The sequence below is a fragment of the Paramormyrops kingsleyae genome, chromosome 7 (genome assembly GCF_048594095.1).
Source record: "Paramormyrops kingsleyae isolate MSU_618 chromosome 7, PKINGS_0.4, whole genome shotgun sequence".
NCBI lineage: Eukaryota > Metazoa > Chordata > Actinopteri > Osteoglossiformes > Mormyridae > Paramormyrops > Paramormyrops kingsleyae.
In genome coordinates, this window is record NC_132803.1 from 34,100,507 (window position 1) to 34,124,638 (window position 24,132).

At 42.8% G+C, this 24,132-nt stretch overlaps 1 protein-coding gene across 15 annotated transcripts in view; it reads right to left on the bottom strand.

The window, feature by feature from the left end:
- Window positions 1-17,943, bottom strand: part of ppip5k2 (diphosphoinositol pentakisphosphate kinase 2) — a 40,116-nt gene extending 22,173 nt beyond the window's left edge. For 10 of the 15 annotated variants that reach the window (XM_072714801.1, XM_072714800.1, XM_072714797.1 and 7 more), the window contains exons 1-15: window positions 17,764-17,942; window positions 11,660-12,033; window positions 10,088-10,283; window positions 8,525-8,615; window positions 8,304-8,389; window positions 5,277-5,431; window positions 4,648-4,749; window positions 3,726-3,887; window positions 3,264-3,385; window positions 3,046-3,147; window positions 2,537-2,623; window positions 2,342-2,417; window positions 2,133-2,242; window positions 1,971-2,056; window positions 140-265 (exon numbers count right to left, since the gene is read on the bottom strand). In XM_072714801.1, coding sequence (XP_072570902.1) covers window positions 140-265; window positions 1,971-2,056; window positions 2,133-2,242; window positions 2,342-2,417; window positions 2,537-2,623; window positions 3,046-3,147; window positions 3,264-3,385; window positions 3,726-3,887; window positions 4,648-4,749; window positions 5,277-5,431; window positions 8,304-8,389; window positions 8,525-8,615; window positions 10,088-10,283; window positions 11,660-11,812 — 1,654 coding nt within the window. In that variant the 5' untranslated portion in view covers window positions 11,813-12,033; window positions 17,764-17,942. Of the gene's footprint in view, window positions 1-139; window positions 266-1,970; window positions 2,057-2,132; window positions 2,243-2,341; window positions 2,418-2,536; window positions 2,624-3,045; window positions 3,148-3,263; window positions 3,386-3,725; window positions 3,888-4,647; window positions 4,750-5,276; window positions 5,432-8,303; window positions 8,390-8,524; window positions 8,616-10,087; window positions 10,284-11,659; window positions 12,034-12,218; window positions 17,556-17,650; window positions 17,729-17,763 lie in introns of those variants that run through there. The other 5 variants (XM_072714791.1, XM_023796403.2, XM_023796405.2 and 2 more) reach the window with 5 other exon arrangements.
- Between the last annotated feature and the right edge of the window lie 6,189 nt (window positions 17,944-24,132).

Genomic DNA, 24,132 nt, shown 5'->3' on the forward strand with positions numbered 1-24,132 from the left:
AGTGCATGCAAGCTACCGGTGTTGTTCGCTTGCTCATCTGTCGATGTTTAACTTGCAAACAGTAAACCAGCATCTCGATACGTGGGATGTGAGGCTGACAGGGGTGAGCCCCCCCGAGCCAGATTGGCCGGCGACCTGCCTTGTCCTCCGGGATACATGCAGCGGAAAGCGCGGCCCAGCTCCTCGGCCTGAACTCTGCCAGCGGGGGTCAGCTCCCCTCCCCACTTCAGCACTAGGAGCAGGGAGGGGTCATCACGGCGGACATCTGGGGGGGAGGCGAGAACAAGCCACAGGTGGTCATCAGGGTATGGAGAACAACCTCCGGAATATCCATCAGAGTGATATTATTTCAGTGTTTGTGGTGAAGGAGGAAACCTGGACTATTTCCACTGTGAAGTGCTCTAACGACATGACGTTGAGGCTGAGTACAACACAACCACTCCTTGTTTACAGACTACCTTGGTTACCGACCGCTCGCAAATACAAACTGCAAATAAAAAAAAAAAAAATCATTTACCGACCAATGCACATATTTACGACCAAATTCTGTACATCTGACAACGACACACTGGAATGAGAGAGATCTTTCAAGTAGAATGTATAAAATGTTTAAGAACATCCACTTCATGAAGGATAAAAGAAACTGAGTATGGAAGACTGAAGTAAAGTCGTAAGCACAGTAACAGTCACGCCTAGGCTACTCTGCGACCATTTTGCTTAACAACCTAGTCATTGGACCAGAACTTGATCGCTATGCGAGGAGTGGGTGTGTAGTCACAATTAAAAACACATTATTACTCATCTGTTCGCAAATTGGTGACTCTGGACAGGAAATGGATTCAGCCCGAAAGCAAAGGCAAAAAAAGCGTAAAAATTCCGCACACACCCCAGCCCCCGATACAGAGCCCCCATTAAAGATGTGAAGCATTAGCATTTTTATGGAGATCCAGATTATCTGAGAATGACAAATTTCACCACGAGGCAATATAATGAATCTGCAGAGCCATCTATTACAGTGGAGCGGAGCTGACCTTCCCCCCCATGTCAAGATGAAACGCCACGGACCAGAATACGAAATGCCACCCCCGGACCCACCATGACTTTCGCTTAATTGGTCAAGATAGACCTCACATTATCTTAACCTTTTCATGCTACACACATTCATACCTCCCTCCAGAAGCAGTCCGTAAAGTGGAGATTAACCCTGACCACTAACGTACCAGTCAGTTTTAGCTATTTAATGTCTCAAAGAATGGGCAAAAATTTTATTCCAGCTAGAAATTTATGCATTTAAGGACAGATAGAAAGAAACTAAAAGGAAATCAATATCTAACCCCCACTATACACTGCTAAAGAAAAATCTTTTTGTTCAGATGTTTTACAGGGATAATGGGAAGGTTGCCGTCCTCACCAAAATTAGCTAAATGTCAAAAGAGTTAGAGCAATTCATTGAGAGAAAGAATGGAGGGAGGGGGAGAGAGTGGGAGTGAGAAAAACAGATGGACAGAGAGACAGAGAGAGAGAGACAGACAGACAGCGAGACACAGACAGCGAGACACAGACAGCGAGACACAGACAGCGAGACACAGACAGCGAGACACAGACAGCGAGACACAGACAGCGAGACAGGGATATAATTACTTATCTCAAAGAAAACTGCAGATCCCACCCGTCTAGCAGAGTTGGCAATGTCACTGATTTCCGTCTGTATCCCCGTGTTCAGGGCCGACAGCCAAGCAGTTGTCAGGACTGACCTTGCCCGCTCCCCTCAGCTTTAGTTTATTTGGATTAAGCCCCCCCCGGCCCACCCCCTCAACACCATGGTCAGTTTTGCTTCAGACTAATGAGATTTACTGTTTCTAAGCCATAGCTATAATGCAAAGCCCTCTGGAACCTCAGCTGGCAATTACCCAAAAGCGAACACCGAGGTCTGAGCCACGCTAGCCGTAAACGAGCCTGGGCGGTCTTACCCTCTTCTTCGCTTGACGTTTTCGGGCACCCGTGTGGCAGGTACGTTAGCTGCACCTTACGGTTTATGCCGGAGAAATGTCCGTACCTGTAAGAGTCGCTTGAAGTTAGGGGGGGGGGGGGTCACCCCGAAACGCGGAGGAGCCACAACTGGCCCAGCTTACATTTCCAGCACAGTTTTCAGCTGCTCCAGCTTCGCTTTGCTTTCTTCGATTTCTGAGTCGTTGTTCTGGCCGAGCTCGGCGAGCAGCTGCCTCGCGATGTCGAGAACTTCCTGAAACGCCAAGTAGAAGCAGCAGGACCAGTCAGGAATCCAGCTTCAAAAACGTCCCAGTACACATACAGTCGGAAGCCTTTCAAATATCTCACTTACCTGAAGCTGTTTTGGTTTCTTCAGTTTCAGTTTTCCAGTTTTGTACCCATCGCATTTTTCAAACAGATCAAAAAACCTACAGGAGGAGCATTAAAGATCTTACTATAAACTCCTATTTATAAGTCAGCAGTAAATTTAAAAACCCAATGGTCAGTACAAACACTTCTAATGACACTTTCAGGTGATCTCAGATACCTCTGATGGCGAACCTCCATCTTCATCTTCTGCTTGGGTGTTCGGTCACCGTGACGAATGACAGCAATGACACATCGCAACTCCATCCTGAGCAACAGGAGAACTGAAATTTAGAAATGCTCCAAGCAAAGGACATGCGTATGTATTTATTTAGCAAATGTGAGGATCAGAGACTAGGGTCAGCCAGTGTCCCTGGAACAATTAGGAATAAGTGTCTTCCTCAAGGGCCCAATGCTGATATTAATTCTCCAGGATATGAACCGATGACCTTCTGACCTTGGCCAGAGAGTCCTAACCCGCAAAGCCACATACTGCCCACAGTACAGAAAACAGTTTTAATATTTACATCAAAAGTCTATAATATTAACCTGATAACTATTCTCAAAAAAAAATGTCTAGGTTCTACAAATGTTTGAGACATTCTAAGGAGGCCATTTTCAGACATTATCAATCAAATCACGCAACATGCACTGGATAAAGCAAAGATACGAATAAAAGGTGATGCTTACATGGTACCGGATGTGGTGGGAACAATGGGAATATCCTCAGCTTCCAAAGGTATGGACCAGGGAATGTGAAACTGAGGAGCCAGCTCCCTCATGATGATGTTCCTGTGAAAAGCCAGTGCTCACATTCCACACGATGTCATACCCTTACAGAAATCTGTCTGGCTTTACCAGGGCTAAAGCTGTTCTTTATCCCGGTCTTAACACACATGGATTCTTACCCCAGGATTTTGGCACAGTCATCATAATATTTCATGGAGTTTTTCACAAAGCTGAACCCGTTGACGTCGCACACATACGACTGGCCGTTGGCTCGGAGTAGATCGAAACCACAAACAGTTTGCTGAAGACGAGAAGTAAAAAAAAAAAAAAAAAAAAAAAAAAAAAAAAAAAAAAAAAAATCAAAATACATGCTTCCACCAGTAAAATATACACACCACAACTAAATCAAATTTAAGTGATGCCACTCACAAGCACTGATAAGCTTTATTTACACAAATTAAATATCTAAATGAGCCAGGGATCCTCACATATGGCATTACATCAAAATATGATGGGTGCAACTAGAACACCATATGTGCCAAATGATTTTAGACTCTTTGTTGACAAACAGATGAGTTTTACCCTGAGTAGGAGAGGCAGACAGAACTCAGGGAGGAAGCGGAGCATCGGACCGGCATTACCTTAAAGGCTTGGCAGACCTTCCAGGCGATGAGCTTCTCCCTGGCATTGAGGATGACCGGGTAGCGCACCTCTTTGCCCTCGCTGTCCCGCTCCACCTTGCCGTCCAGGGCCGGGGACTTACGGGCCTCCGCGTGGGCGTAGTCTGGGCCCACTGTGTACACCTGCCACAGTTGGGGCAAAAATCATCATGCAAACACTGAATGGCAAAGCATGGATGAAGACAGCAGCAGGACGCACAGCACTCTGGGATCCTGACTGATCCCAACAGTTGCAGGATGAAGTCTTAGCAGAAACAGCCTTTGTTATACTACATAAATAAATGATGGCTAAGATACAGGAAAGTGTTTGCTAGCTATGCTAGTCACAATGAATACAAGCAATGCTATTTCTTATATAACTTGAAATTCTATGGTTATATTTACTGTATCAAACTGGACGCTTTTATTGCTACGCTGACTATACTAAACTATAACATTATCGAAGGCCAGAGGCAGGCAAGTGTATGACAAAGTCACGCAAAACGAAGGCGAGCAACACAAAACAGTTTAGACACCATTTAATTCAAGGTGGGCATTCATGCCACAATCCAGCCATGAAGTGTGGGTGACATTCAGCTCGTATTTAATCAGTCGCATTTAACTGCAACCATGACTGGACATTTCATTTACAAATACAATGATCTGCACAACAGGAAAGAGATTATGCATCCAATAGCTGGTTAATGTGAAGAGGAAATTCAATACGAGAGGCACAGAAGAACCCGTAAGCCATTGTTCAACACGTCTTCTGTTGGCACAAAGACGCATTTTCTACCCGTGAAGACAGTCCAAAAAAAAGAACTGCTTATGCCAATGTTTGAAACAAAATAACTCTGCTAATCCACAGACAACAACCCTGCAGTGCACAGCTATTAGGCCGCACCTTGACATCGGTTCCATCTGTTGGCATGAATTCTTCGTATATGTAGGATCCAGTTTTGCGGACGTTACTCTCCGGAGAGTACACGCTGCTCCTGCTGCCAATCTACGACAAATGGGCCCACAGATAAGTTACGATTAAACGCAAGACAGAATCATAAGAGATAGCAGATTAAATTCAAGAGAACACAAATCACCCAGTAAACTCAAAAAGGACTCTGGTCCTACATGTAAACACTTTACTTAATCAACAGGTGTGCTCTGCAAAATAAACAGAGCAATATACAGTATAGAGCAATGAGAGGAGCTGAATAAATTATCCGTTTAGAGAATCGTTACAAAACATAGCAGCGATTTATAACCCCTGCAGATCCAGAGTTGGGTAATTCAGGTCCAGAGAGTAAGTCCAGACCGGGATTTTGTTTCAACCAAGCAATTGAATACTCTGTAACTGTGACTCTTTATGCTCAACTGGTTGGTTGAAACAAAATCCCGGTCTGGACTTTTACTCTCTGGTTCTGAACTCTGTACACATTTAATCTCTATTTAATCTGGATTAATACATTTAAATGCCTTTTATAAGGTTCCTGACATGAAAAGTGGGATTAACATAAATAGACTTTAAAAAGAAACCTTGCGAAAGAGTCTCTGGCTGCCTCCGCCCGCCGACGTGGGGTAGTAGATGTAAACATTGTGGTCCTCAGCACTAACTGGCTTCTCTACGAACGGCTTCTGGAAGACCTCCCCGTTCACCTCCACGTGGTCCTCTCCTTCCACCAGGCTGCATTCTAAGGGAGGTGACACCCATCAGACCTCTGTCACCATGTCCCCACCCCGTACTTCATGGGTTCAAATCCCATTGCTGGCAGAGAGAACATATTTCAAAGGTTGTGTTCATTGAATCAAGACGTGTGGAAACACAACTTAACAGTGTTTAATTATTACAGTGCAAAAGCGACAAGACAAAAACACAAAATATTATTTGCTATGCAATATACTTGCGAAAGGTTAAATAAAAGTAAAGATTTTGGAAGATCTGGAAGGATTTCGGAGTAGAATCCAATACAGAAGAATAATTCCATGCAAAATAATTACAGCCCCACTCAACCGTGCAGTTCCCACACAGATCTAGCTGAGGCATCTGATTAAAACCGACAATCTCCTTTAGCGAACAACAACTGCACTCTGTTCAAATTCCCTAGGAAGCAGAATTTAAAAACAACCCACGAATGCTGAACACCTAGAAAGGAAATCTCAGCAGTTTAGACCACTGAGGGCTTCTTATACTATACATAAAAACATGAGGCATTAAAAATGTTTAGTCACAATGAATTCTATTCTGGGCAATGTCATAGTCTATTTTCAGTTCTAATGTCAAAGGCATGAGGCACTGGCAACAGCTACTAGTCTAAAATCAGATCAAAACACAAGCAGACTGCTTGATCACTTAGACAACTGCGTATTGTGAAGGTTAGTGCATTAATTATCCACGTGTTCCCAATGTTCTGTTGTTAAGCCCCCCCATCCCGCTATGGCTATGATCATGACCTGCTGAATGTGCATTTTCATACATTTTGCCCAATTTATGGCCTGACCTTTGACCTGATCCTCACAGAAGCACGCCCCCCTATTTTCGTCACCGATTACATCACTCTCCGAAAGCAATAAAAAGCTCCGGACCGTCTGTGTTGAGGGCAGCCATCCAAAGCATCTTTACCTCCTCCCTGCAGGCCGTCGACGAGACACAAACTGAAGAGCCTATCGGAATAATCCGGGCTTCGGTGAAACGCGACGGGCGAACCTCCGCTTCCCAAATGCAGGAGAGACGGATAATTACGCTCATTAGAGATTACATCAGCGCGCTCTTAATTCCACAGGGTGTTTACAGAAGACAAAATGGGTCACCGGGCAGGACAGCAGCCAGACTCCATGTGGGGGAAATATGTACATGTAGATGAAAAAATACAGCCACTAACTGCAAGAGCACCGTGCAGACAAAGAACAGATTAGCACTTTGTAACTTCACACTGTAAACAGCACTCATAAAACAAGGTAAATCTAAAAAAGTAATCTTGGAAAAACAAAAACAAAAATTGCAAACTCAAAATGAGATTTTTGTAAAATAAGAAAAAGCAGAACTACCAAATATTGCTGCTTTAAGTCTCCCTTGTCCTCCAGTTAACTGACATTGTGCTGATGTCTAACCTCCTTACGCTCCGTATTCCAATCCAATCCAATCCAGCTTTATTTATAAAGCACTTTAAACAACCTGTACAGGACCGAAGTGCTGTACAGTAAATAAGTAGATCAAACAAAACACAAAATAAGAATAAAATTAAAAAAAAAAAAAGAAAAATAACAGATCTAAATTAAAACCAATATAAAAGAACATATAACTAAAACAATCAAAAATAAAAGAGCTAAAGCAAACATCTCATTAGGTGTCAAAGGTCAGGGTATAGAGATGGGTATTGTCTTTGAGAAGCTGCACGCGCGCACACGCACGCACACGCACGCACGCACACACGCACACACGCACATAAATGTTACCAGTTCTCTTACATTTTCAGAGATTCAGACATTTTTTGTGTGTCAAATCAGAAGAGCAAACACAGATCTTGTTCTATGGCTGTACAGGAAACCCCCTCACTAATCTGGCTGAAGTGATTTACCACTTTGAAAAGCATTTGTTAGAGCGGATGACGGGAGAAATCTCAGAAGTGATCAGAGCCTTTGGTCTCATCCACCTCTAGTTTACCTCATCACAGACATGGAGACTTCTGCCCAAGTGTTAAGATTTGGAACACTGGAAAAACAAGGTGAGTGTTATCTGTCATCCAACAACTAACACTGTAGCTCTAGAAAGTAGCAAAACCTGTTACACAGACTAAAAGCATCAGAAATGAAGTTACTCATTTTGCTGACACCCCCTCCCCCCCCCAGCAGCTACAGCAATAAAACGAAATCTGAAAGGTTCTGGCCACTAGTGGGCTGAGGGTGTGGTTTGGGCGCAATGCCAAAACCGCTAAAAAATGTACACACATTTAGAAGGGGGGGGGGGGCGCATTGAGACATGTGAGAACTAACCACAAGGCTGGGTCAGCGATTCAGGCCAGTGAGCGTTTACTAATCAGCTAACACTCCAAAGGGAGGGAAGCCTGCAGCCTTAACGCTCGGCGCCAGGCACCCGGAACACAAAGCAGGCGTGTAGGGCAGCGAGATTCCAGAGGCGAAGCCCAGCCTCCTGCTTAACTGAACAAGAGTCATTTACAAGAAAAGGGAAACAAATGCACTGGAAATACGCAACCAAATATGTTGCTTTACTCAGATTCCAAGCTAATTTTCAGAATTACAACCCACCGTATAGAACAGCAAGCAAGAAAACACAGATCTGTAAATATGCACTTTATTACTTGCGCTTGCTGTATGATTGTGCATTCGATAAATAAACTTTGATTTGATTTGATTTGAATTAGAAGGCACTGATACAGCATAGATTTAAAAGTAATTTGCTTGTCACCCAAGCACAGTGGGAGAGTTTTTTAATGGAAATTCTGTTATTAAATTAAAATGGTAGATGTGGTCTCCTAGGGTATCTCCAAGGCTGATGTCCATTACAGTGGCACTGTAGAGGAGGTAAAGGTTACAGGATTCGCTCACCCTCTGGCCTGGCGGGGTCTCGATTCAGGACGGCGTATCGTGGAAGCTGGATGCCCTCCGCCTTCAGGATGCAATACACCTCTCTCCTGCATGGATACAGCATCACAAGGGCTCACAATTTAAGTCCCAGCACTGCGTGTGTTTCCACGATGACACAGAGACTCGGGCTCATGACCAGGCTCATGACCAGGCTCATGACCAGGCTCCTACAGGTCACTCACCTGTCCTGGATGCAGTACTGAAGATCCAGATCATTGATGACAAATGGGTTTCTGAGATTTTCATAGGCCACAGCTTTGTCTAATGGAAACCCTGGACAGTGAGAAAGAAAATAAATAAATCCATCCATCCATCCATCCATCCAGCACACCAGCCAGCCAGCCATCCTTCTGCTTATCTAGTACAGGGACACGGGGGAAGAAAGCAACACTGTAGATGCACCGACAACATCCAGAGATATTCTGCACTTGGTATATTTATAGTAATTTCACACATCAATGTTTGTTTTCATGTATATACATACCTGCCATTTGCACACCGCCTACTATGCACACTTTCTGTACTGCCTTTCACACAGTCTTCTGAACAGTCTTCATACATTACCTTCTACACACCCTTTTTACAGCCTTAATTTACTTTATCTATCTAAACACAGTGTCAAGCCAGATTTACATATCAATCCTGATTCGAGTCCAATACAGAAGCACAGACGCGCTATCGGAACCGCAGAGGTGCCAGTCTGCTCTAGTGTCCGTACCTGGAGGAAACCCATGAAGGGACAGAACATGCATGCTCCACTCACACACAGGGCTGGGATGCAAACCCACAACCCTGGGGATAGGCTGCAACAGGGCTAACATTAATAAACTCCAAATTAATGCCAGAATGACTGCCCACCGGCTGACTGATGCTATTTAGAGATCAATCTCACCAAAAGCCACCTGCTTGTATGAGGTCATCACCCACCCGTGACATTAATATTCAGCGCGACATCAAGATGCATGACAGCGCTTGATGATTGCCAGATAACACTGCCGACACACGCTTTGTTCTGATCTATTGCTGCTTGGCAGTGCCGGGTTCGGCGGGCCTGTTTACTTCTGCAGCCGTGGTATAAAACGGTCGGCTGGCTTTTTAGATTATGAGAATGTGGCCAGAATGTGTCAGGACGGCCTTTACAACACAGCATGGTCTACGCAGAACATTAAATGCTTTCTTGATGAAATTAAACAAGCTGAGCCTCATGTGAACAGCGAACATAATTTCTAACAATATTGTGTAATATGCTAATAATTATTATGCATGTTCATTATCCATCATTCGTTCCATCCCAGCATCTATTATGATCATTTATCCAGCATAGGATTATGTTAATCCCAGAGCCTACCCCATAAAACCTTGGACACGAGGCAGCGAATATGGGATATAAAAATATTTAATTTCAGGCAGTTTGTGAGTCTGTGCTCATGGCCAGAAGGTAGCCAGCGAAAATCCTGTGGGGCAACATGCAGAGGGTGAGGAGGAGGAGCCTATCTGCCTGCCCCTTTTGACCGAACTATTTAAGGTGCTTCTCCTTAAAGGTACGGAGCGCCCCTTTAATGTCCGTGTCAAAGGCTTTGAACGCCTTCCCCTCAAATACTCTCAGCACAGTACTAGTGTGGCTCTCAGGCCCTTAACACCCATTTCCTCCAGGGACACTGGCTGGTCCTGCTCACAGACACTCACTCATCTCTTTAGACAAAAGTGTCTGCGGCATGTAAATGACCTCAGAGGTGCAGACTCGCCTTTGGAGTGGAAGGAGATGAGGCAGTCGCAGAGCGGCCAATTCTCCACTGGCTCGTTCAGGATGACATCCTCCTCGAAGATCACCACAGTGATGTATTTGAAGAGGCACAGTCTCTCCAGGATCTCCTTCATGGGCTTCGACTTGGATTTCTTGGACATGGCGCAGATGCCCACCACGATCTGCCTCTCCGGGGGCTGTGCAGCACAAGGGGGCAAAGGGGCGGGGATTATGACCTCACCTTACAGTGCTTGGAGGTATTTCAGGCAGCTGCTGGTTAATTACCCAAAGCCAACAACAGCTGTTGACCGGTATTATTTACTGGTCCTCTTAAGGTGATTTATACATGAATAAAAATAAAGAAAAAGGGAAACTGATCTTGGTTCATTGTATCATTTCCATCCAAAGAAAAACATTATTTCAGGAGCTTTTCCTCAGACACCACTTTGTAAAATAAATTAGCGATATAAAATAATCCATACAAATAGCCACCATGAATTCTAATGTGACCTAGTACAACCATAAAGTTAAATGGATGACTTTGCAAAACATCTTTTCATTGGTCAATCATATGGCAAACTCAGCAGACAGAGGAGAAATGAGAAACAGGATTTTTCTAGAATCTCCAAAACCACAAACACACACCATTGATGCTGCTACTACTACTACCACAATACCCAATAATACTTCGAATGGGAGTAAAATGTTTAATTCATGGGAACAAACAAAAATAAAAATAATAATACAACAAACAGACAAGCATTTCTCTGTCTGTGCAAACGCAGAAATGCTCTGGTTTCCTGGTCGTCCATTATCCTCGCTGCAGCCAAAATGGGATCACTGCTTACGGTCAGATCCATAATTGTTTTTATAATAAAAATTACAGGCCCAGCGATCACGTAAATATACTGTTTTATTAAAAGCAGCGCAAACAAAATGTGAGGTTAGACTTTGAGGAGGCACTGGAGACACTGACGTGATCTCTAGGGCTTCGTAGGTTTTAGGTTTAATCCATTACGCTGATCGCACAACAAAATCACTTGAGTGCGTTTTGATTAAAGGACACATTGATTCATTTTGGTGTTTAACTGGTTTCCTTTCATTGTTTAGTGTTTGTGATGACAATTAAAAAAAAACTTCTTAAAATGTTATCGATCAGACAAACAATACAGTCTTTTGGTTCTTACATGTTGTTTGACCTGTAATGAACTTTGATGACGATGATGACTGTGATGATGATGATGCACAGTTTTTGATCTCTCTCCTGTTTCTTATCCAAGTGGCTCATTTTGACTAAATGACCAGAGCAGCAGACAGTCAGCAGCCCAGGCACATTGAAGTCTATCTGATTTTACTGTAATCAGACTCATTTAAGCAGCAAAGACACTTCCGGTACGAAACTGTGATGGTGTTTAATACTAATGATGCCTGGCGGCCTGCTGGAACTGAAAAGCTATGATTGGATGGATTCATAAGAGGGCAGCAAACTCAAAACCAGTAACCCTGGTAATTCCGGTAACCACGGTAACCTCAAACATGCCAGTCACGCTAGTGACCCTGCAGGGCTGCTTACCGAGTCGTACTCCTCATCCTCGTCCTCCTCCTCGTTCTCGTACAAGCAGTCGTATCCCACGAGCCTCCCCGGGTCCAGTAGTTCGTCGCCCTCGCCATCGTCGCACCCGACGAAGAAGCGAGGGTGGTCCGCATCCGTCTCGCCCACAGACATGTCTGCCGCGGGTCGGGCAGGCCAGCCAGGCCCCCTCCCCCGTCGACAGCTTGGAATTCAATCAAGTCAGCTGAATGGAGACCAGATTAAAGAAAGGCCCCGAGGAAACGGCCTCAGCCCCAGAACATACTCCCTGAGGCGGAGCGCTCACAGCCGGCAGCTCCAGAGCCGAGACAGGCCCCCCGACCTTTGCCCATGGGCGTCCGCCATGACGTTCTCTCCTGCGAAAAAAAGAGGGACACACTTCAGTGATCTCGTACACCTATTAGGGCACTCGGGACGGAGAGGCAGACACACACTGGAGCAGCGGATTTAGACACTGAAATACCAGGTAGTATGTTTCAACTCATGACTCGGCGATGATTCCCAAGATTAAAAGACTGATCACCATTTTCCAGGTACTTACAATGTATTTATTTAGCGGTCAATTTTATCCATTGACATACATTTTTGAGAGAAAGCAGGATCAGACCTGGAGTCCCTGGAGCTATTCAGAGTTAAGGGCCTCAATCAAGGGCCCAACAGTCTAATCACTCTGCATACCTTGGGATTAGAACCAACGACCTTCCACTCTCAGACACAGCCCCCAGCAGACAGGGCATAGATCCCTATGCTATACTGCTAGGGGATACCATCACATGAGCTTCCGTAAAGTGTAATGGATAGGCTGGGTGCTTACAGTGAAAGCCTGCCTGTTTATACCAGTGTCTGCAATGCCACCACCCACCAGCAGTGATACTGGCGCCTGGTCCGATTTGGGCCAATATTGACACATGGGTCTAAAGTCCAAAACCTCCCTCATCACAAAACAGACCAAAGATAAACCTCGCCGGACATTTCGAAATTCCAACGCCAACAAAAAACATGAGTGAACCAGGCCGAAAGAGCAGGTTTACAGACATTCACAATTTATAGAAAAATGGCTTTTCATCAGGCAGGATGAAATGCCACAAACCATTCTGAGAAAAACAAAGCTTTATAGTGATAAATGAAAAGCCTAAGTGAGAATCCTCAGCTCAGGGGGCAGGAATGTAAAGCGAACGGGAGAAGGCGCCCGAACGACCTGCTGTGGGCCACACGCGGCTTGTGCTCTCAAACCACCGCAACGTGCCACAGATCCTCCGCGTGGAGTCTTACTGATTTCCTGGGGAAGCGAGACTTCATCCAGGACAGATAAATATGTTCCACAGGACTGAGACAGGGATAGGATGGGTAATTTCATCCTCATGCCCTAAAAAATAGCTTTTTGGCAATATCTGCTCCGCCCAGCAGTGCAGAGCGCTCTCATTATAAGAGACACCTCTTTCAGTAAGGATGGTGCACAAGTGGAAAATGTCAGGAGGCATTACTTGGCTGGGGAGATGAACTTCGACCAGCCAAAGCTGTTATTTCTCTCCCTCACAGTGTGAATTGATGCTTGGGCACCATGATTTTCAAAAACGGATGAGTGTCTAAGGTCATCATACGCACTGGAGCGCTGCACCGTCTGATTTCCACTCTCGTCTTGAAAACGCTTCACAGACAAGTCAAATTAACACACACAGCTGCTTGGGGCCGGTACTCTCTTTTCAAGCCATGAATCCTGCATGAATCCTCAAATCCCAGGATGTGTAGTTTATTCCACCATTGGGCTCTTGAGTAAGTCCCTTAAACCTCAGTCGCTCCTGAAATAGACCCTCCTGGCTCAAAAAAATGTACATCCCTTTGGATAAAAGCATATGGTACGTAAATTAAAATGTAAAGATGTAAATCCTGCCCCTAAAACCTGCAGAGCAGAGCGTTTCGCATTGCCCCACATCACTCAAACATCTACTCATCAGCATCTACCATGCTGAAACGAGATTCTCAGCCCAGAAAATGACAGCCAACATGTAACAAAAGCAATGAATTTTGGGAAAGACAAATGTGACTAGCATTGCCTTCATTTCTATCAAAACAACAGATAATACGCAGGCTTTTCCTTGTCAGCTGCCTTTACTATTGGTATTACAAAACACACACTCAGTAAGACAGCCACCCCACTGGCTACCAGCCTTTGTTTAGCTACTAGCGCTCTGCTATTTGTGGCACCTGTTCTCACGGCACTATCAACTCATCCAAGATCTATTTGGGGTCGGATTTGCATGCCGGATCGCACGTCCTGTGGTGTAACCGATAGTCCCGGCAGCAGAGACGCCGACTGCGATGTCACGGACAGGAAATGCCGGGAGTTAAGTGGGTCATTCCCCAGGCAATCAGACTTATCAGCATGACAATAAAAATGACACTCGTGACGATTAGCCTCTTTAGCACATGCCTCCGCTACTCCTGCCCTGTGACTATTTTTCCGATGAAATTATGGTACGCTATATTTTCACCTTAAATTTATCTGCTTGAACCAGACCCTTCTATTTTAAGTTCTGCACATCAGTAAGGATAAATTCATTTACTCCTGGCACTAAATTAAGAATGGTGAAATACTAACAGAAAATGCACCCCGTTTCCATCACATATTTCATATTCTAAATTTATTCAAAAAATATATTTAAAAAATATATTTCACGGCCTATAACTTGGGTTTCGTAGACCATTTCTCAATGAAGGTTATTATGCATTCATTAATGCTAATACAGTCTTTCTTGTAATTATTTTGCTTCCACAGAAAACCCAGTCACATGGTTCTATTCCGTTACAAAAAATCCCCACCAGTTCAGCATGGATTCATCACAACCCTCTACTGGACAAGTGGCCATCAAAAACAGATGGATGGATAGATGGACGGATAACATTTTACAGAACATACGGCTATAACAGAAGCGCGTGACAACACAAACATCACAAAGTGTTTTAGGATTAAAAAACCTACACTAAAGACAATTTTTAGCTGCAAAATGTAAGTAGGCTGGAGTGTCACAAAAGTTCCTTAGATGTATTTTTGAGCTAAAGGACACATCCGCCATCTTCACAGGGAGCTACAAAACACAGCGAAGAGACAAGGTCACCTGCCTCTGACTGGACATTGAGGCCACAGAGGAAATGCTGCACTGTTTGGCTCTGCACTGTGGGGTAATATGTATGCAGACTCATCACAGGATTAGGCTAATCCACCCTCACTTTCAGGAGGTTCTGTGAGAGCTGTGCGCAGAAATCGAGTCTCACACGTGGGCCCATCTCCAGCAAATATACAAAATAAGAATCTGATCAGGTGCTCTTTTTAAAGCAAGACCACAGGACCATCTCACTCCTTTGGGCAAACCAAAGGGATAAGCTGCTAAACCCCCCCATCTCCCCCTCACATTCACATAATGGAAGATCCCAACAATAACCTAGCTACAAACAAATGTGCTCACATCTGCAAACAAGCTCACAAGATCACAGAGGGTGTTCAAGCATGGGCAGAGGTTACAGTAACTCAGCTCAGTCTGATTGAAAACAACACGAGGCTATAATACAACATTGTTTTGGGATTTAATTACCAGTGTGGGATTTAATTATGAGTGTGCTCTCTTTATGTTCCTCCCAGTTAGCGCTTGGAGAAGAAACATTTTAATGTTAAATTATTCATTTGTAGAAATAAATAATTTATGGTTTGACAGCTGTGTCATTCACTGTTATTCAGCAGGTGAGTTGAATTAAATTATATGAGACCACCTCTGTGCTTACAATATTCTTGAGTAAAATATGCATTCATTAACTAACATAGAAATCGACCCTCTTTGCTGAAACATTCACTGGCAATAATGCCGCGTTAATGTCAAGTGGTCTGCCTCCTGCAAGTCAAATTAAAAATTTAACCAATTGTGCCATGAAACATCCTTATGAAGCAACCACAGCTTCAGTCCCCAAACATGCTTCAGTCGTGCCTGCAAAGTTTTCTGTGGGATATATTACGTGTGACCAAATGCACTGCAGTTATGCAACATCAATCTTCTGGCCGTCCAAAACATTTCAACCATCTCTGCAACCCATAACAGACGACTTTCAAATATAACAAGGCTGAAGTCAGTTAGTATAACATGACACCGACATGGCAGGGAGGCATGGTGCAACATTTTGAATATAAGCCTTCCAAAACTAAGTGTGAATTCTTCACCATCTTGTCATGCCCTCAGTGAAGTGTTGGATGTGGACACGTCTTTGCATAAGTAATTTACAAAGGGTACATCCTCATGCATTCATAGGTGAAAGAATCAAAAGCTGTGAATGCAAGTTCCATATTCTAAAAGTAAAATTTATTATAGGGTTTTTAATATATTATAATGACAAACAAGTTTATTAAGTCTACAACTGCACTGTGGGTAAAATCATATCCATTAAAATCTGGAAGCATTCCCAGCCTAAACATGGAGTAATTTTCTGACACACACTACAAAATCGCCATGTGCTAGCGCCATTCAACCTTCAGGATTACAAAACAGCAAACTAAACGACAGAATAAAGCATTAATGCATGAGGGTGATAGACAGAATAGGACAAATACAGAGAGACGCATTTCTGTGGGGCAGACTGTTAGGAGATGGAATGCAGCCTCCTGAAACTGTCGCCACCTGTCTGACCACCATGTGTGCCCTGCGACAGAAGCAGAAGGGTAGGTGGTCCGCAGGGATCAGGCACGAGGCTATTGTTAAAACAACACGTGCAGAGAGCAGCACGAGAAGCCAGAGACACCCAAACACAATAAATATAGTGCGATCCGTCTGCATAATATGCGTGGAGTGAATGTACACGGACACACACAGACTCAGGCTCACAAAAGCACGGGTATCTCCGAACGGCTTATTCTACGCGCAAAGAAAGAAGCGGCGGAATCTCGAAAGTCTACTTAAGTAACAGCACTGGAACGGGCTCAGGGGAAAGCAGGACACTGCAAACAAAAACAGCTCAAACTGCATTGAAATTAAAGTGACACATGACACCTAAACCAAGGAAAGAACAAAGAAACACCAGTGCAACATTAAGCGTATGTCAATACGCATGTATAAGCAAGACTCATTCCCTCATATTATCATGTTTAGACTGTCTAATAGAGGGGAAACTAACATAGTTCTGCACAGAGTAATTCCATTTTAACCATTTATACAACAAGGAAATTTACTGGAGCGATTCAGCTGACTTTTTGCCCCACCTAAAACTTTAGATTCATAACACTGAGTTTTCTGGTAAGGTCCTTAATCACGACAGATCTCACTAGGCTTATACGTTTTCAAGATATTTCCCCAAATAACACGTTGGATTTTCCACAGCTTATTATCGATCTGAACCTAAACTAGATCACCCAAAGAGATCATTTAATCATTTTGTATAAACTGTATCCTTGAGTGTCTCCTGGTCACTGCAAAAAACGTCTGTGTTGGCCTTTCCTCCATCATCTTATTTATAAACAATCATTCACACGCGTTCGTAAGATAATTACCCCTAAAACCATTAATGGGGCATGTTCTGCATGGGATGTTTCCGCATCCCTTTTAATGCATGCAAAATCCTCGCATTTAGCTGCCTGCATGTATGCAAACTCCAGAAACATCCCACACTGCAGTATTTTTGTAGCTGCTCTGAACCTGGCCGGCAGCACACTGGCGGGCACCGTGCACCTCTACTCGAAGGCTGCAAGCCGGCGGATGCGTTTTATTTCAGCGTTTATCGCAACGTTAAAAACTGCAGCATCACCACGGCTGCAGAATCGCATGGCGCCGTTCCTCGGTTTAGCTATCGGGCTACTTCCTGCCAAAAACCCCGCGGGCTCCGGCAGGCTAACAGTCCGCTAGCACATGGCCCGTCTACCGCGACACTCACGGCTCCGTCTACACGGGAGCCACTGAGCCCGTAGCCCTGCGACGGTGGCTGCCTCGTCCGCCTTACTGAAGGAAAAGCCCGGTGCCTCGGACCCGGCCTCTAATCACTCCGGCGCTACCCCCGGTTTAACTTCAGCCGACAACAACAAGGCTACACTCTTCCGATCCCCTCACGCTTGCCTTTAAAATGACCAAGGTGCGCCGACTTCCGATCTACGGTGCGCTGACCTCCCGACGCTGCCGCCGCCCCCCGGTAGCCTCTCAGTAGTGCCGGGACACCGCGAGGGAGCCGCCGCTCCTCCGGTTCACTATCATTCAAAATCGGCAGCTGCAACCACCGTCACCGCCGGGATGTTTCGTCACTGAGGGGCGGATTACAGCTAGCTGCCGCTCCGGGCTGTACCTACCGCCTGTGCGGCTTTGCTCATACTTGACGTGTTTCTGCTCTGTGCTCACATGAATGTATATTTAATATGCATACGGTCATTCTAGTGTGATTCTGTGAAAGATATGTAAATATTGTAATTATAGTTGTGTATATGTATATTTGTAAATTTCTTCCTATGTTTGCCCATTAGATCTATGAGCAACCTGTTTTTTTTTTTATTAATATTTTTGAGGAAAAAAAACTAATGTTTTTAAATATCTTCATCGGGGTTTCCAACTTTGGTCAGTTGACTGGAGTGAGATTTTCAAATCGAGACAAGTCCGCGAATAGATGCACACGCATTTATACATGTAGGCTATGCAATAGTTTTATGACCTTGTAAATACTCTGTAGGGTTTGCGAAATACCCCACTGCTTCTGATATAGATCATTTTAGGGTTATAATGTGATACAGATTTGTCGTGAGTGCCACGCCAGATGCATTAGAGTTGGCAACCTTGCTTCAACAAATGGTTCACTAACATTGTCTTAAATAGACTCCTCAAGTCGGTTTCCTATGTTGTGGTATTTTCTTTCCCTGCAAATCAGGACTCAGGAGCCCGTTATGTAGATCTTCAGATTCAGTCTTTATTGTAACAGCAAGGTTACACCCAAGACTGGACACCCTGCAGGAGTGTGTCCCATTGCAAATTACACTAATTTTTATACACTTTCCATATCTCTTATCAGGATATTCGTCACAGGGGTTTTCCAAGCATCATCAAGCAACATTTTTTGGATCATTCGCCATCATTGTGCTTCCCTTTCCAGGGCTCGGATATTCCTGGCAACTGTGTGATAAAACTGCCAAATATTTGTTTTATTACCTAGTCGTTTTGAACAATGTGATGGGGGTGATATTGCTACTTTGTAGGGAGACTGGGGACGGTTGCAACAAGGGACGGTTGCAACAAGTCTTATTTCTCCAATTAGAAACATGCTAGAGTGATGATACTCATACTGCACATGCTCAGTTAGGCCCTTTCTCCACCAGAGAGAAACTATACAGTTTCATCATCTGCTGCTGCATTTATTGAAAAATAACTGTTTTGAAGGTATGAAAGTAATTTTTTTTGCAAGTTGTTTTTTTGACTTACTGTCCATAGCTTTTATTTTAATTAATTAAAACATACCTAGTTCAAATCATTGTGGTGTTGACTTTTAAAAAGTATTGTTAGCATGTTTCCCTGACTCTTTGAGTAGCTAGCATATGGTGTTCTGTCATGGCTGGCAGGTCAGGGACGGTTGCAACAACTTGTTGCAACCGTCCCCAAGCCAACCAGCCATATTGAAATAGACTACATGTCATTACTTTTTAACATTTTCAATGACAATTTATGATATCCCAGGCATTGTCAGAGTGTCCCTGCCACTGGCAGCAACACCTAAAAATGGGCAGGCAGGATTTACATGCACAGGAATTTGGCCATTTAATAGGGATATACACAGACACTCCTGTGAAGGAGGCATTAGAGATGGAAAAAAAACAAAACTCTGCCACAGAAAGCAAAAAAGAATAACAAAAAGACAACTACGCAGAGAAGTATAAAGAAAACAAAGAGAAACAGAGAAGAATACGAATCTGAAGACGAAGATAATTTCTGCATCGTGTGTCTTGAAGGTTATTCAAAATCCAGGGAAGTGTGGCTGCAGTGCTGGATGTGCAAATCCTGGGCACATAAAGCCTGCACACCTGGAGGTGATGTTTACACATGCCACAACTGTGAATCTGACTAAAAGAGTTGCATTATTTTGTTCTTGTTGTTTGTAGAAAGGTTCACTGGAAGCCAGTTCCCAAAATTGTTCTTCTAACTGGCAGATTTCTACTGTTAGTCAGTATAGATGTGGGGTACTTTATATGAGGGTGATTAGCCACTGTTTAGGAATATCTGTGCAACTTTATTTGAGTTGTATTTGATATTCTGAATATTGTAGGCTACAATAAATGTATGTTTAAATACTGTTAATTAGTAAAAATTATATTATAATTGTTCTAGTAACTGGCAGATTTATCCCAAGAGCCAGTAGAATTGTTGGGGTGACTTTAAATTCACTTTGTATTCAATATTTTTTTACATGTTTTAAAGCAGATCCATGTTTGGACAATAAATGCATTTTTAAAAAATCCCGTGTGACATAAAAATACAGAACTTTCAATATGAATAAAAATCTACTTTAATATTATTGTATAATTGTAGATTTACACAGTACTATGCAAGTTCAGAGAAAAAGCAAAGGTTAATTATTGAAATTTTATATATGTTTAACATGTTGCAACCGTCCCTTATATGTGTTGCAACCGTCCCCAATGTTGGGGACGGTTGCAACATCTGACTTCTTCAGTTCAAATCAATATTGTACAGGATATGTAAAATATAATTAACTACAAGTACTATGGGTAATTAGCAGACAGATGTAAGTTTATAGTATACAAATTTGGCTGGTGTAGTCCAAACAGTCTCTGAGTAAATGAGAGGAATGCAAAAAGTGTTGCAACCGTCCCCAGTCTCCCCTATAGTTTTGGTTAAGAGCCTGGTCAGAACTACAGAGGGAAAGCGCAGTACAGTGGTACCTCAGAACTCGAATTTAATCCGTTCAGAACTTCGGATCGAATCCGAAAAAGTTCGAGTTGTGATCGAATTTTCCCCATAAGAAATAATGGAAAACCATTTAATTGTTTCCTGGCCCCCCAAAAATACATCTAAATATGTTTTTTTAGCATTTAAACACAAAATGAACCGGATAAAACAAGAAGAGCATATACTGTACTAAACACATCTAAGCACATTTATCAAAACAGTAATTTGTAAAGTAAGAAAATAAATGTATCCAAACAATGCGTCCTGCCCCGATCGTCCGCTCCTTCCGTGTGCCACGCCCCCTCGTTAACCCCGTGTGGAATCCCCGTGTGATTAGCTGTTTCTGGTTGTTGTCCATTAGTCCTCTGTATTTTGTCCGCGTTTCAGTTTGTTTCCCCAGCCCGGTCATTGTATTGTCCGTCTGTGTTTTGCCTGTCTTACCTGTAATTAAACCCTGCATTCCCCGATACCTGACGTCTGCGTCTTTGTCTCCGTTCCGCTTGGCAGGACAATATTATTATAATTAAATGTATTAATGGTTTATTATTAATATAAAAATAATTAATAAGAAATCTTTCTTTTAAAATGTATTTTATTATATAATAACAATTACTGTTACTGTCTATCATTGTCTAAATGTATTTTTACTGTCTGTATGTATTCAGCTAGTGTAAACATGCACGGTGCTATGACAGCGAATGTGAGGCTTAGACTGAAGCGTTACCCTTTGTTTCCGCTGAGATACTTGCTGCGTGACTGATTTCCCCGCGTGTACAAGTTATCTTAGGTCGGCGTTCACGGTTTGACTTCTGAGATTCAGATCGAGTTCTACTTATTTTTTTTTTCGAACTGGTTGGTTCGACTTTTAAGAAATTCGCGTTCTAATGAGTTCGAGAGCTGAGGTACCACTGTACTTTCCAGGTTTCACTGTTAAAAAGTAATGAGTGACAGGTGGTCCTGAAATGCTTATACCACAGAATGGAATATTCTGGGCCTTCCTAATATATGATAAAATGCACTAATTAAGTACATATTCATGCATCAAAGGCTAACATAAGATAGCAAACAGATACAGAAACTTCTAAGCCAATAGAAGGTGCTAATTCATATTTGTTTTCAGTCACATCGTGCACAGCAGTAATTGGTCTGCATTCTCTGAAGGTTACAAGGTTACACTCTACACTGTTTACATCAGCTTCTTAACAGTGTCCTAATGATTACACTCTGTATGCATTATGAAGTGCTAAATATCCATAAATGGCCGACGGCGGCTGAATTTACTTGATTTACCGTTATAAGCAGAAGAGGTCAATGTGCAGGCAGTAAGATAGAATGCTGACATTTCCCACGTGCTGTATTCCAGAATCTCAGCTCACCTAAATGGTGCTGGATTTTTATTTACTATCTATATAGTATGACTAGATACAGAGCCATAAAATATCAGGCAGAGCATACTGTAGGTATGAAACGCTATTCTCACCGGATTTGCATACTTGATACTTAAGATTTAGGAAAATAGTAATCTGGAGCTTTGCCCGGCAGGACTGTTGGCCGGGGCATTGGAGGGACATGGAGACTGTGACAGATTCAGGGGGTCCAGCACTTTACAGGGGCCCTTGAATAGATAAATTGTATAATGAAAGGGGGTCGTGGCCCCCCAAAGTGACATTTTGTCAGGGGGCCCATAATGTCTAGCTTCTCCTTGGACTGTAGGGGACTGTACAATGACACAATGTTAGGGCAGAAAGGTCTAGCTGATTGAGGTCTCTGGTTCCTCAGACTTATTGTGTGGAGTAGGGCTGCAATGTTCCCAGATTATCTTGGGCAGCAATGGGACTACAAAGCTTCACAGTACGTCCCTGCTTATGGGCCTACAGTGAAGAAACTGTTTTTCCTCCTTTTTCAGCCCTAAATAAGACGAGGTAAAGGGGATTGGCTTCTGGAGTCAGTTTCTTTAAGTGGTCAAATTAATTTTTCATCCCACCCTTGACATCTGTATTTCAAATCTGCCATTTTGGCTGCACTCCTAATCAAGGTGTATTAAGGCTGTCTGGATTTAGGACATTTTTATCTTAAATTTGTATCATGTGCAATTTCATTATTCTAAGCAATTCAGCCCTCTGCTCTAAGTTGAAAGGTTCAGAAGCAATGATTATTGGGCTTTGCCAGACAAGAAAATTGCATAGCTGAATATGCTGACCCATGGCCCTGTTCTGGAAAAGCAGTTGGGAGATAGATGAATGATAAAGCTGAATCCTTGAGTAAGTGCTTTCACTGCGCAGTGTCTCCCTGACAACCAGAAGGCTGATAAATAATATGTTCTCTGCTGTTAGTTTCACTAAAGGGTGTCTTTCATTCCTTGTAACAGTATACCAAACTTGAACCGTATCACAAATAACAGAAGGGTTACATTTTTCTGTCACCTTGGTTTTGCTTTAATTTTTTAAAAACGTCTGTGATTTTTCACTCCAAACTTAATTGCACTTCGAAACATTTTTTCCCTGCCTCATGTCTTGTATTTCCTGGGACACATCTTTTTCATTGGTCTATTCTGCTGCGCATCATATATTTTTACATTTTATATATTTTACATTTCAGTAGTCCATATATCTCCTTTACCTTTAAGTGTGTATGTATTGATAGTAATTGTACAGCTGCACACTGTTTGCATTACTTTAGCATCTTATTTTGATTTATACTCTTTTTCATAACTTATGTTCTATGTTGTCTGAGAATGTTTTCACCAATACTGCCAGAACAAATTCCAGTTGTACCTGGCCAATAAAGTGAATTCTGACTCAGGAGCCAGACTAGCACATAGTAGATTAACAGTTATAGAAGATGGATGCTTTTCTGTCTTACACAAAGTAATGAAACCATATGACTACACGCACAACAAATTATTAAAATTGCTTTTAAAATGCATAAGTAGTTTGGATACTCCTTCAAAAGTATAAATACAAGTCTGGTTTCCTAAATACTAATATAAAACACTTAATGATCAATACAATCCTGATTATTTAAAATGTGGACCACAATTAGTATTATGCATGCAAATATAAATAAAATATTTTTTAAAAACCTATGTAATAGTCTATAAGCATTGAGTACCAGATTCTACCCCTAGATGTCCTTCAAACCACAACTACTAATGAAAATTATTCTGGCTCCGAGGTCCATCTCCATTTTACGTGATTCTGCTGCTTATTTTTATGGAGTCAGACCGTTTAGATTTAACATCTTCATGCATCTCACAACCCTGACTAGAATAAGCAGCTAGAAGATGGATGCATGAATGAATGGATGGATGCTCATCTGAAATTGTAACCATCAGCGGAACGGCAACCACTTTGCTCACAGAGCAATGCTGATGATGATCAAGGTGAAATTATTCTTGGTAATTTCTTTTTACAATTATTTGAAGCAGAACTTGCGGTTTGCTCTCTAAATGAAATGTGTTATGAATGAGTACGTGTGCGTGGAGTTTGGACATTGTCTCTGTATCCTGCAGGTTTCCTTCCACAGTCCAAAGACATGGATTTT